At 37.4% G+C, this 14,587-nt stretch overlaps 1 protein-coding gene across 1 annotated transcript in view; it reads right to left on the bottom strand.

Annotated features, from left to right (window-relative positions):
- The window catches only part of QDPR (quinoid dihydropteridine reductase), a 71,530-nt gene that overhangs the window by 28,223 nt on the left and 28,720 nt on the right, over positions 1-14,587 (bottom strand). Inside the window, exon 6 of the mRNA XM_053704112.1 lies at positions 14,303-14,386. Coding sequence (XP_053560087.1) covers positions 14,303-14,386 — 84 coding nt within the window. The remainder of the gene's footprint in view (positions 1-14,302; positions 14,387-14,587) is intronic.

The raw sequence follows: 14,587 nt of genomic DNA, 5'->3' as shown, positions 1-14,587 counted from the left end.
TTAAATGACAGTTGAAATAATGAACTGAAAAAACAGTTATAGCATCACTCTTTAAAAACAACACAACTTTTTAGCAAAGGTTTGTTCCCATTAGTAAAATAACACTAAATAAATTTTAAACATAAAAATTACAGAAACGTTTTAAATCACAGTCACTATATAAGTCTCACAGCTCTGCTGAGAGAATCTACCTCCCTTCAAAGAAGTTTGAAGACCCCTGAGTTCTGTTAGAGATGAACCGGATCATGCAGAAAATACAAGAGTAACTGACTGGAAATTTTTGATGCGTAGCAAAGAGCACCAAAAACGGCCCCTCCCTCTCACACACAGCAGTGAGAGAGAAACGAAACTGTCATAATTAAAACAAGCAAACTGCCAAGTGGAAAAATAATGCCCAAATATTTATTCACTCAGTACCTCATTAATGCAAACGATTCTACATTCCAGCAAAAACGTTTAACATGAAAAATACCTATTAAAAGGTTTAATGTACTTTTACAGAGTAATTCCGGTGAAATACCATCCCCAGAATACTAAAGTGTAGAGTATACATACATGTTCATTATAACGGTATGGCAGGATTTTCTCATCAATTCCATTCAGAAAATAAAAACTGCTACATACCTCAATGCAGATTCCACTGCCCGCTGTCCCCTGATCTGAAGTTTTTACCTCCCTCAGATGGCCGAGAAACAGCAATATGATCTTAACTACTCCGGTTAAAATCATAAGAAAAACTCTGGTAGATTCTTCTTCAAACTCTGCCAGAGAGGTAATAACACGCTCCGGTGCTATTGTAAAACAACAAACTTTTGATTGAAGTTCTAAAAACTAAGTATAATCACCATAGTCCTCTCACACCTCCTATCTAGTCTTTGGGTGCAAGAGAATGACTGGAGGTGACGTAGAGGGGAGGAGCTATATAGCAACTCTGCTGGGTGAATCCTCTTGCACTTCCTGTAGGGGAGCAGATAATATCCCAGAAGTAATGATGACCCGTGGACTGATCACACATAACAGAAGAAAAATAAATCCAATAAATCACTTGATGACCCCTGGACAGGAAAGCTATGTTTAACCTTTCGCTTGCGCTTGGCAGGGCGAGGTAACGCCTTAAGGGCCTCAGACACTGTCGTCTTTAACTGCGCGGTAAAGTCTGATGGTAAAAGGCTCCCTCCAGATGGAGGATTAGGCATGCTACAGGAAGCTGCATGTGATGAGGGAGATGACTGGTGGGTATGCACCGCCCGGCATGCGAGTCCTCAGAGGTGGACGGCTCAGTGGTACTAAAGGGGTTCACCTTCTTAGACCTAATAACTTTGTCGAGGCATGTGGAACATAGTTGAGAGAGCGGGCAAACCAAGGCCTCCTCACAATATAAACAGGTATTAATATTTGGAGTACCCTCAAGAATATCAGAATCCTCCATAGTTTACGCTAATAACAGTAGGACACAGAATAAAACTTTTTATTTCTCACAAAAACCGCACCTTTATACTCCCAATGGCTGGGGCACTCACCATCTCCTAGACCCAGACAAAAGAGAAAAAATGTTTTCTCCGACAGCTAGCTCGGTCAGGAAAGAGGAAATGAAAGTGCGACCACTCCCAGTCACGTGGTGCGCAAGGCAGGACCGCCCCTGCTATGAGAAAAAGCGCGCCAAGCTACAAGCTGTGCAACGTTCAAAGTGAAAGTAAAAACCTGTGTGTTCCAGCCACATAACAGTCTATGAGCCCAATGAAATCTCACACATAAAGCAGCATAAAATCATTTGACTAATCCCCACTGTTCAATAATCTCCCTCAGGAGATATTAACCCATGATTCTATTAAGATAAAAAGGAGTCACACTGTGACCCTGTCTTCTAGCGTTTTCAACATATGTAAAAATTGAAACGCTCTTGCCAGAATCCATGCTGTGGAACAGAAACACAGCCTCTCAAGTGTGACAGTCTTGTAGCATCGCTCCTGACATGGACTTGAGTGAAGAAAACAAGCAGGCAGTGAAACTTGTCAACACTGATTGCTTAAGGAGCTGTTAGCAGGCAGTCTGAATGGGTTTGCAGAAAGACTCTCCCTGCATCTCCAGACTCTAACTTTCGTCAATTCTCTCACTGAGAGGCTGACTAGACTACTTAAAACTCCAGTCCCATATTGAAGGGCAGATACCCCTCCTAAGGAACTACTCCGAAATCTTCTGACACTTCTCTGCCATCCTCCTGTGATGAAAGGAAAAGAATGACTGGGAGATGTGGGAAGTGGAAGAGGTATTTAAGCCTTTGGCTGGGGTGTCTTTGCCTCCTCCTGGTGGCTAGGTTCAGTATTTCCAAACAGTAAGGAATGAAGCCGTGGACTTTCCTTATATCAAGAAGGAAATTAAACTTTTATAATTTCAACAGAGCATACAATTTTAAAAACTTCCCAATATACTTCTATAATACCATTTACTTCTTTCGCTTAGTAACTTTGCTCCTCTGAACAAAAATATATCTAGATATTCTCAGGAGTGTGCATCTGTCTTAAAGGGACACTAAAGTCAACAATTACACTTATATTATTCAGATAGCACATACATTTTTAAGAGACTTTCCAATTTGCACTCATTCTTTTTTTTTTTTTTATATATATATACACACATATGCACACTGTATGAGGCCCCAACTGCTAATGGGCATGTGCAAGAGTTCACAGTACATACATACAGGTGTTTGAAATTGGCTTATGACTATCTCATGATACAAAGGACAGAGAAATGGAATTAACCTTTGAAGCAATAATTTCTTCAGAAAAAAAAAATCTACAGATAATTTGTTATTGTACGGCCTTTTGATTTGAGTGTTTGTGGATTATGCAATTCTACTGAATTTAATGGGGGTTTTTTTTTTTAAGAACTTTACAGCAGAAGTGTTTGAAACAGTTATATGTATTGTTAACAAAGGATACCAAAAGACAGTATTATTTGATCAAAATTCAGTTGTAAAATGTTTCTTTTAATTTTACATATGAAAGTTTAATTTTGACTTTCATACCACATTAAACTTGACATGCATGCTCATTTCAACACAACCATGGCCATTCATTAATCATCAGGATATTCCACAAGCTGTTTCCTCTATAGCACTGGTTTTCAAACCTATTCTCAGGCCTCCGTAACAGGCCATATTTTGAGGATATCTGAACTAGAGCACAGGTGAAATAATCGGCTGATTAGTAAACAGTTATTTTACCTGCTCTCAACCAAGGTAATTGTGAAAATCTGGCCTGTTAGGGGGGGGGGGGGGGGCTGAGGACAGGTTTGAAAACCAGTGCTCTACAGCATACTACCCTGGGGGTTCTCAGTCATTATCAGGTCAGAGGATAAAATATTAAATTTTTCTTTGAGTTTATTGCCAATATTCATATAGACCATATTATAGATTGTTACAAAGGCCATGCTTATAAACTCTGCTTTTGATGCTTACACAGTCAAGCACATAGTCTCTTCTTCTGATCTTACTATACTTGTGAATCTACATTTGTTGTTTATGTAATTAATTAAATGCCCATGTGCAAAAATGTACATAGGTGAAATGACACAAGAAATAAGGGAACGCCTAAATCAACAGAAGTCTAATATTAGGAAGGGTGACAAGAAGGCCCCTGTGGCATGTTATTTTATTCAATTTGGGCACCAAGTAAGCCAATTACGTTGGCAAGTAATAGATCATGTTAATGTCCCTAGAGTTGGGGGTAATAGAGAACTGTACCAAACAGAGAGAGGCATTTTGGATCCATAGACTAGTTTCTATGTACCCAAAGGTCCTCAATAGTACTCTGTATTTTTCTGAAGAAATAGTTAATGTAAAATACTACAGAAAATAAGTTGTCCTTTTGTAAGGAATACTTTGGGTCTTTATTGATCTCTTTTTATTTACAAGATTATTTTTTTAAAATGATAATAAAAATAATTTGTAAATGTAATGTTTTTAAATATCACTAAGTGATGGTATGTTAGTATAATGTATACATACATTTTTTTTTATTAATGAGTTAATGATTGGTGTTTACTTGTCTATATGCTTGAATAAAGGACTATTGGATATTATTAAGTGCTGTGGACATTGCACTTTTTGAAGTTATAAACTCTGCTTTTGGTATGGTGTGGATTAGGTAAGGAGGATCATGACTCAGTATGCAGAACTGAGTTACTATAAATTGGCTTTTGATAGAGAATAGTGGCTAATTTGTGACCAGTTTTGTAAATCCGTAGGTTTAGAAGGAAGATTCACAGTTGCCACGAAAGATCAAAAGCTGGTCATCAGTGTACCTTTTGTAAAGTCATCTCATGCTACTTGAAATAGCTGGGACGAAATTTACATTTTGCAATATCTACGGCCCTAATAAAACAGATAATGCCTTCTGGGGAAAGTTACAAAGAAAATTACTACCCTACTTCTCAGAAAACTTAATTGTGGCAGGCGACTTAAATATAGTTAAATACCCCACATTAGACAGATTGAAGCCATCACTAAATAAAAATAGTAAACAAGAAGCTAAAATATTTAAGAACTTCTCTAACTTACTTCACCTTAACGATATTTGGCGGATTCAAAATCCAGACTTGAAAAATTTTTCCTGTGAGTCACACGCACATCGTACATTGTCTAGGTTAGATTATTTCTTAGTAAGTGACAAAATGCTGCGACTAGATTTGAAACCCGAAATACAAGAAATACTCATTTCAGACCATGCTATTATCACATTACATATTAAAATACGCAACCCACAAGAAATGAATTTGGGCAGGTTGTTCTTTCCTAGACATCTTGTGTCAAATGTACAATTTAAGGCATGGCTAAGACTAAAATGGATAGAATTCAAACAGACTAATGAAACAAGTGAAATTAAAACAGAATTACTTTGGGAGACCTTTAAGGCCGTGATTAGGGGCGAAATAAAAGCATATCTGGTAGTACAAAAGAGAAAGCAAATGGCTAGGGATCTGGAGCTTGCCTCACAGTTACGTAACGTGTTTAATTCTTACATTAGTGATCCATCTGAGGTACTTTGGCTATCATATCAAAAAGTTAAAAAAGAAAGGGAATTATTTCTGACACAAAAGGTGGCACAAGATGATCTTAGGAAGAGGTTTTTTTTCATAGACATGGGGGTAAAGCAGGCAAAGCCCTAGCTAATTTAACTAGAGCCAAAAAGAAAAAAGAGCCAATTACAGCCATTAAGACTACAGAAAGCCGTATTATAAATAACTCAGCAATTCAAAGTTATATATGTAAATATTTTAAGGAAGTCTATTCCGAGACAGTAGTCGATACACAAGCTAAAAATTAGTTCTGGGGTAAAATCGGGGTCCCAAGACTAGAAAAATCAAGTCTGGACGAATTAAACCTTCCTATCACCTTACTTGAAGTAACTAATGCAATTAAAAAACTGGCATCTAATAAAGCCGCTGGACCAGACCAACTCCCTGCAGAACTCTACAAATTGTTAGCGGAGGACATTGCACCTTTACTAGTCTCCTTATTTAATCAATTATTTATCAAAAATAATTTACGTTCAAAATATTTTGCGGCATCACTTATTACTTTGATTCTTAAAAAAAACAAAAACCCAGAGGAAATAGGCTCATATAGGCCGATCTCACTATTAAATAGTGATTATAAGCTTCTAATGTCTATAATTGCACAAAGATTTAAACACGTTATTGGATCCCTTATACACAAAGATCAGGTGGGCTTCATGCCAGGCAGAAACTCATCACGCAATTTACGTAAACTACAGCTAGTACTCAATATATATCATAAACAAGTAAAAACAGAGTTATATACCACAGATTTAGATGCAGCAATAGTATCAATTGATGCAGAGAAGGCCTTCGACTCCATAACTTGGGACCATCTATTTACTGCATTAAAAAAATATGGAGTCGAGGGCCCTTTCTTTCAATTTATACAAGCAATATACCAGCTATCGTCTGCTGCAGTTATTATCAATGACACTATTACAGATTATTTTCCTCTATATAAGGGCTCAAGGCAGGGTTGCCCATTGTCTCCCTATTTATTCAATCTAGCGCTCGAGCCTCTGGCTATTCAGCTCAGGAAAGAATTGGAAGGGATCAAAATAGGTAAAAGAAAGATAACAACATTGTTATATGCGGATGACCTATTGGTGTTGTTATCCAATACAAAAAAAAATATTCCTACTTTAAACCAAATACTACGTGATTTCGGGGTATTTTCGGGTTATAAAGTAAACCTTACAAAAACAGAAATTTATTGGCTCAAAAAAAACAAGGACTCACTACAAATTTCCCCTTTTAGAGAAACAAAAGACCACTTCACGTATTTGGGCATCAAACTGTCAATTCATTTTGAAGATTGGTATGACCTTAACTACCCACCAATCTTTCTTAAAATAAAATACTATATGGAAAAGTGGGCAAAATTTAAGCTTACGTTAACAGGCAAAGTTAATTTAATTAAAATGCTCCTATTCCCCAAACTGTTGTACCTAATGCAAAATTTACCAATAATAATAAAAAAAAAGGACCTTATTAGGTTTAAACAGGAGTGTATACAATTTCTCTGGGGGGAAAAAAGGAAGGCAATCTCGTATAAAAAACTTATGTTGTTCAGAACAGAAGGAGGGTTAGGGTTACCTGATATAGAAACGTACAACTTAGTCTATATTGGTAAGATCGCCTTAGATTGGCTGACAGAAACTGACTATTATGCAGCCCTTCCATTAGAAAGAGTCCTAGTATACCCATTTTCCCTCAATGCTCTTCTGCATATCCCCAGAGATAAAAGACCTCATAAAATTAGGGACCTACCCGTCATACAGATGGTAATTACTGCATGGCAAAAAATATTACACACCTTAGATATTGACAGCTCTTTTTCTAACTATTTACCTATAGTGGGAAACCCTAACTTTGTACCAGCATTGGATACAAGTATATTTAAGAACTGGGCTCAAAAAGGGATTACCAATGTATTTCAACTTATAGATAAAGATACATGGACCTGTAAGACCTTTGCTAAAATAAAGGAAGATTATGAGATAAAAAACAAAGAATTCTATGCCTTCCTACAAATTAGGCATTATCTACAAGAAATACTACAAAATAACCTGGCAATAGACGCCTGGGACCCTATAGAACCCATCTTAAAGCTCTTCAAGGCAGGTAGGCATAGTATTTCAACAATATATAGACTGATTATCTCTAATAACGGTACCAGTAATCTACAAAAACTAGCAGAAATTTGGCTGATGCCACCAGAAAGAATCCAAGAAAGTTTTAGACTTATAGATAGAGCAACAGTCTCCTCCTCATGGAGGGAGACACATACCAAATTTATAAACAGAGCCTATATTACCCCACAAGTAAAGGCCAAATGGGACAAATCTATGACACCATGCCAGAAGTGTAAGAGTAATAGCGCGGATCTACAGCATTGTTTCTGGCATTGTTATAAAATTAAAAGATTTTGGTACAAGATAGGTGACTGGATTACTAAAATTAACCAATGTAATTTTCAAATAACAGATAAGAATGTCTTCCTTTTTATCAATCAAGAAGAGACAGTTCTTAAAAACATCCGCCAATTGAACAATATAATTATCACGGGAAGGCTTTTAATTTTAAAATACTGGAAATCTAAAAAGGCCCCAAGCTTGAAAGAATTCAAGCAAAAGCTTCAAAACCAAATTATTTTAGAACAAATTGACACGTCTGTAAACTCAGAAGCCCAAGTTAAGAAGTTTTTTTACAAATGGAAAAGTGTAATTACTAGCCTACCAGAAAATATGCAGAGACAGTTAATTGCACCCTTCAGAGGTACAATATACATGGAACAAGCCATAGCGAATAAGGAATACCCTATGTAGTTAACCATTGGAGGTTGGTGGGGGGGTGGGGGGCGAGGGGACCGGGAGGATAAATTCCCTTTTTTTTTTTTTTTTTTCTCTCTTCTTTTCTCTTCTCTTCTCGTCTCATTTCTTTTCTTCTCTCCTCTCTCTCCCTTCCCTTTTCTCTTTACTTTTTATTTTTATGATATAAGAAAATCCCAATTTCATCATGCAAATAAGGCCTTAGTAACAATTATTGACTTCATAGAAATACTTTTCTTTTATTTTCTGTTAATATATTTAGATACATATATCTAAATGTTTGGAACAAGGTGTTTTTAAATTTATGCATAATAATATGATGATATGACATTATGACTAAGTGTATCGTTTGTATTACATCTTCAGGGATACCTGAGGTACTCGTGTTGTAGAATAATTTCCTTTTTGGCCCAATACGTAGTATCTGAACCAATGTATGTATGACTATGTAATATATTGTGGTACTGTTAATAATTGTGTTGATTGTAATGCACTTATAAGGAACCCTGAGGTTTCTCCTCGGTAATCCTTACCTGTCTTTGTTTAATGAAATGTTATGTTGAATTGGATAATAAAGATATATTCAAAAAAAAAAAAAAAAAAAAGGTTCGTAGCTAAGAGTTATCCTTCAGATCTATAGTGGTCATGAACTGTTGTTCCTGAACTAGAGGAAGCATGGACCTTATTGTCTCCAGGGGACATTTAGAAAATTGTTTAAGCACTTTAGGTCCAGAATCGGGCGGAAAGTTCCCTCCTTCTTTGGGACCACAAACCGGGTTGGATGGTATCCAAAACCTCTTTCGGCGATAGGAACCGGGACAATGACCCCTACGGAGGACAGATCCTGCATGTACCCCAGAAACGCTTCCCTCTTTTCTAGCTTTGAAGACAGGCTTGAAAGGAGAAATCTGCCCTTGGGTGGATGAGACTTGAAACCTATCTTGTATCCCTGAGCTATGACCTCCAGGACCCAGGAATCCTGCACGTCCCTGAACCAAGCGTCTGAAAACAGCAACAGTCTGCCCCCTACATGATCCAGCGCCAGATCAGGGGCCGCCCCTTCATGCCGACTTGGTCTCGGCAGGCTTCTTGCTCTGCTTGGATTTATTCCAGGATTGAGCCGGCTTCTAAGTACTCTTGGCTTGCTCTGGCTTAGAGGAGGACTGTTGTTGTTAGGATTTCTCAGAACGAAAATTAGAGCCTTGTCCCTTAGACTTGTTCTTTTTATCCTGCGGTAGGAAGGCACCCTTGCCCCCTGTAACCGTGGAGATAATGGAGTCCAGGCCTGGGCCAAATAAAATCTTTCCCTTAAAAGGAAGGGAAAGGAGTCTAGACTTAAAAGTCATATCAGCAGACCGGGGTTTCAGCCAGAGCGCCCGACGGTTCTGCACTGAAAAAACAGAAACCTTAGCATTTAGGCGAATGATCTGCATGTTTGCATCACAGATAAAAGAATCAGCAAATCTCAATGCCTTAATTATTTCTTGGATAACGTCGAGGGGACCCTCCACCTCAATTAATTCCAATAAAGAGTCACATTAGTAGGTCGCAGCTCCAGCAACCGAGGCAACAGCCGCTGAAAAGTATCCCGTATGCTAAAACATTTTTCTGAGAAAAGTTTCCAGCTTCTTATCCATCGGCTCTCTGAAAGACAAGCTATCCTCAAGTGGGATAGTAGTACGCTTGAACCTCCTTTAGAAGAAAACGTAAGTGTTCAATCTTAAATCTAAAGGCTGATTCCCCTGCAGCAGGAGGCCTAGAGGTAGCAGACTCTGATCCAGAAAGTTCACCCTCTGAAGACTCAGAGTGTGACCCATCCTTGGATAATTAAAAAAATAAATCCAATAAATCACTTGATGACCCCTGGACAGGAAAGCTATGTTTAACCTTTCGCTTGCGCTTGGCAGGGCGAGGTAACGCCTTAAGGGCCTCAGACACTGTCGTCTTTAACTGCGCGGTAAAGTCTGATGGTAAAAGGCTCCCTCCAGATGGAGGATTAGGCATGCTACAGGAAGCTGCATGTGATGAGGGAGATGACTGGTGGGTATGCACCGCCCGGCATGCGAGTCCTCAGAGGTGGACGGCTCAGTGGTACTAAAGGGGTTCACCTTCTTAGACCTAATAACTTTGTCGAGGCATGTGGAACATAGTTGAGAGAGCAGGCAAACCAAGGCCTCCTCACAATATAAACAGGTATTAATATTTGGAGTACCCTCAAGAATATCAGAATCCTCCATAGTTTACGCTAATAACAGTAGGACACAGAATAAAACTTTTTATTTCTCACAAAAACCGCACCTTTATACTCCCAATGGCTGGGGCACTCACCATCTCCTAGACCCAGACAAAAGAGAAAAAATGTTTTCTCCGACAGCTAGCTCGGTCAGGAAAGAGGAAATGAAAGTGCGACCACTCCCAGTCACGTGGTGCGCAAGGCAGGACCCGCCCCTGCTATGAGAAAAAGCGCGCCAAGCTACAAGCTGTGCAACGTTCAAAGTGAAAGTAAAAACCTGTGTGTTCCAGCCACATAACAGTCTATGAGCCCAATGAAATCTCACACATAAAGCAGCATAAAATCATTTGACTAATCCCCACTGTTCAATAATCTCCCTCAGGAGATATTAACCCATGATTCTATTAAGATAAAAAGGAGTCACACTGTGACCCTGTCTTCTAGCGTTTTCAACATATGTAAAAATTGAAACGCTCTTGCCAGAATCCATGCTGTGGAACAGAAACACAGCCTCTCAAGTGTGACAGTCTTGTAGCATCGCTCCTGACATGGACTTGAGTGAAGAAAACAAGCAGGCAGTGAAACTTGTCAACACTGATTGCTTAAGGAGCTGTTAGCAGGCAGTCTGAATGGGTTTGCAGAAAGACTCTCCCTGCATCTCCAGACTCTAACTTTCGTCAATTCTCTCACTGAGAGGCTGACTAGACTACTTAAAACTCCAGTCCCATATTGAAGGGCAGATACCCCTCCTAAGGAACTACTCCGAAATCTTCTGACACTTCTCTGCCATCCTCCTGTGATGAAAGGAAAAGAATGACTGGGGGATGTGGGAAGTGGAAGAGGTATTTAAGCCTTTGGCTGGGGTGTCTTTGCCTCCTCCTGGTGGCTAGGTTCAGTATTTCCAAACAGTAAGGAATGAAGCCGTGGACTTTCCTTATATCAAGAAGGAAATTAAACTTTTATAATTTCAACAGAGCATACAATTTTAAAAACTTCCCAATATACTTCTATAATACCATTTACTTCTTTCGCTTAGTAACTTTGCTCCTCTGAACAAAAATATATCTAGATATTCTCAGGAGTGTGCATCTGTCTTAAAGGGACACTAAAGTCAACAATTACACTTTTATTATTCAGATAGCACATACATTTTTAAGAGACTTTCCAATTTGCACTCATTCTTTTTTTTTTTTTTTATATATATATACACATATGCACACTGTATGAGGCCCCAACTGCTAATGGCATGTGCAAGAGTTCACAGTACATACATACAGGTGTTTGAAATTGGCTTATGACTATCTCATGATACAAAGGACAGAGAAATGGAATTAACCTTTGAAGCAATAATTTCTTCAGAAAAAAAAAATCTACAGATAATTTGTTATTGTACGGCCTTTTGATTTGAGTGTTTGTGGATTATGCAATTCTACTGAATTTAATGGGGGGGGTTTTTTTAAGAACTTTACAGCAGAAGTGTTTGAAACAGTTATATGTATTGTTAACAAAGGATACCAAAAGACAGTATTATTTGATCAAAATTCAGTTGTAAAATGTTTCTTTTAATTTTACATATGAAAGTTTAATTTTGACTTTCATACCACATTAAACTTGACATGCATGCTCATTTCAACACAACCATGGCCATTCATTAATCATCAGGATATTCCACAAGCTGTTTCCTCTATAGCACTGGTTTTCAAACCTATTCTCAGGCCTCCCTAACAGGCCATATTTTGAGGATATCTGAACTAGAGCACAGGTGAAATAATCGGCTGATTAGTAAACCGTTATTTTACCTGCTCTCAACCAAGGTAATTGTGAAAATCTGGCCTGTTAGGGGGGGGGGGGGCTGAGGACAGGTTTGAAAACCAGTGCTCTACAGCATACTACCCTGGGGGTTCTCAGTCATTATCAGGTCAGAGGATAAAATATTAAATTTTTCTTTGAGTTTATTGCCAATATTCATATAGACCATATTATAGATTGTTACAAAGGCCATGCTTATAAACTCTGCTTTTGATGCTTACACAGTCAAGCACATAGTCTCTTCTTCTGATCTTACTATACTTGTGAATCTACATTTGTTGTTTATGTAATTAATTAAATGCCCATGTGCAAAAATGTACATAGGTGAAATGACACAAGAAATAAGGGAACGCCTAAATCAACAGAACTTTAATATTAGGAAGGGTGACAAGCAGGCCCCTGTGGCATGTTATTTTCTTGAATTTGGGCACCAAGTAAGCCAATTACGTTGGCAAATAATAGATCATGTTGATGTCCCTAGAGCTGGGGTAATAGAGAACTGTACCAAACAGAGAGAGGCATTTTGGATCCATAGACTAGTTTCTATGTACCCAAAGGTCCTCAATAGTACTCTGTATTTTTCTGAAGAAATAGTTAATGTAAAATACTACAGAAAATAAGTTGTCCTTTTGTAAGGAATACTTTGGGTCTTTATTGATCTCTTTTTATTTACAAGATTATTTTTTTAAAATGATAATAAAAATAACACAAATATTATATTATAATGCAGCCTCCTTGTACATGGTGTAATTTGCAAAAGCAATTTTTTAAAGGTGATTTGTAAATGTAATGTTTTTAAATATCACTAAGTGATGGTATGTTAGTATAATGTATACATACATTTTTTTTATTAATGAGTTAATGGTTGGTGTTTACCTGTCTATATGCTTGAATAAAGGACTATTGGATATTATTAAGTGCTGTGGACATTGCACTTTTTGAAGTTATAAACTCTGCTTTTGGTATGGTGTGGATTAGGTAAGGAGGATCATGACTCAGTATGCAGAACTGAGTTACTATAAATTGGCTTTTGATAGAGAATAGTGGCTAATTTGTGACCAGTTTTGTAAATCCGTAGGTTTAGAAGGAAGATTCACAGTTGCCACGAAAGATCAAAAGCAGTTCATCAGTGTACCTTTTGTAAAGTCATCTCATTTCTATGTGATATAATATGAATGAATTCAATGTAATGAATGTTGTTCAGTCATCATATTTAACTCTATCTGTATTATGTTATGAATGTATAACTACTACTCTACATCTGCTCTCACACACATATATACACACACACACATATACACACACACATATATATATATATATATTTTTTTTTTTATTATTTTTTTTTATATATAGATATTAAAAAAGAAGGCATCTAAGCTAAGGAGCCAGCCAATTTTTGGTTCAGCCCACTAGACAGCACTTGTTTAATGGTGGGTGCATTTAGCCACCAATCAGCAAACACAACCCAGGTTGTGAACCAAAAATGGGACGGCTTCTAAACTTACATTCTTGCTTTTCAAATGAAGATAGCAAGAGAATGAAGAAAAATTGAGAATAGGAGAAAATTAGAAAGTTGCTTAAAATTGCATGCTCTATCTGAATCATGAAAGAAAAAATTTGGGTTCAGTGTCCCTTTAAGTATAAAGAATATTCCTATGGATGTTGGGCTATCCTAAAGTTAATAATCTTCCATAATCTATACAAACTAAGCATTTTCCTTTGTCTTAATAGAAGCTCAATGTAAGAGTTAAATCTGCATGCAACCTACTTGAAATTAAAGGGATAGTCTACCATAGAATTGTTATTGTTTTAAAAGATAGATAATCCCTTTATTACCCATTCCCCAGTTTTGCACAACCAACACAGTTATATTAATATACTTTTTATCTCTGTGATTACCTTGTATCTAGGAACCTTCTTCCAGCCCCCTGATCACATGACTGTGACTGTTTATTATCTATTGTCTTAAATTTAGCATTGTTTTGTGCTAAATCTAAATTAACCCCCTGTGCCTGAACACAGTGTTATCTATATGGCCCATGTGTACTTTCTGTCTCTTTGTGTTGAAAAGAGATTTAAAAAGTATGTGATAAGAGGCAGCCCTCAAAGGCTTAGAAATTAGCATATGAGCCTACCTATGTTTAGTTTAAACTAAGAATACCAAGAGAAAAAAGCAAATTTGATGATAAAGGTAAATTGGAAAATTGATTAAATTTAAAAGTCCTATCTGAATAATGAAAGTTTAATTTATACTAGACTGTCCCTTTAATAGTTTTGTACTAAGCTTAGGGATAAACATGTTAAGTAGTGTAAAGCGTTCAGCACTGCACCACTGTGATATGATAAACAGATAGTGTGTACTCACTCAGCGATAAAATCTAATGGTGTCCAGGAAGTGAAGTCTGCATCAGGCATAGACGCTCTGTTGGCTGGCGTATCCAAGGTAACGCTACAAATAAAAATTGATAAGCTTAAACAAAACACTGCGCACATACAAAACAGGAGTTTTGTATCCATATTATGGTATGAGGATGCTCTACAGTATCTTAGAAACTGGATGCTGAGCGATCTTGATTGAGAATATTGTGATTATATTTGGTTAAATGTTGCACAGGTGTATTACATTTTTCCTGTGACTTCACTCATGATT

Source organism: Bombina bombina, chromosome 2 (genome assembly GCF_027579735.1).
Source record: "Bombina bombina isolate aBomBom1 chromosome 2, aBomBom1.pri, whole genome shotgun sequence".
Taxonomy (NCBI): domain Eukaryota; kingdom Metazoa; phylum Chordata; class Amphibia; order Anura; family Bombinatoridae; genus Bombina; species Bombina bombina.
The sequence above is the reverse complement of the archived record's forward strand: the minus strand, read 5'-3'. Positions and strand labels throughout refer to the sequence as shown.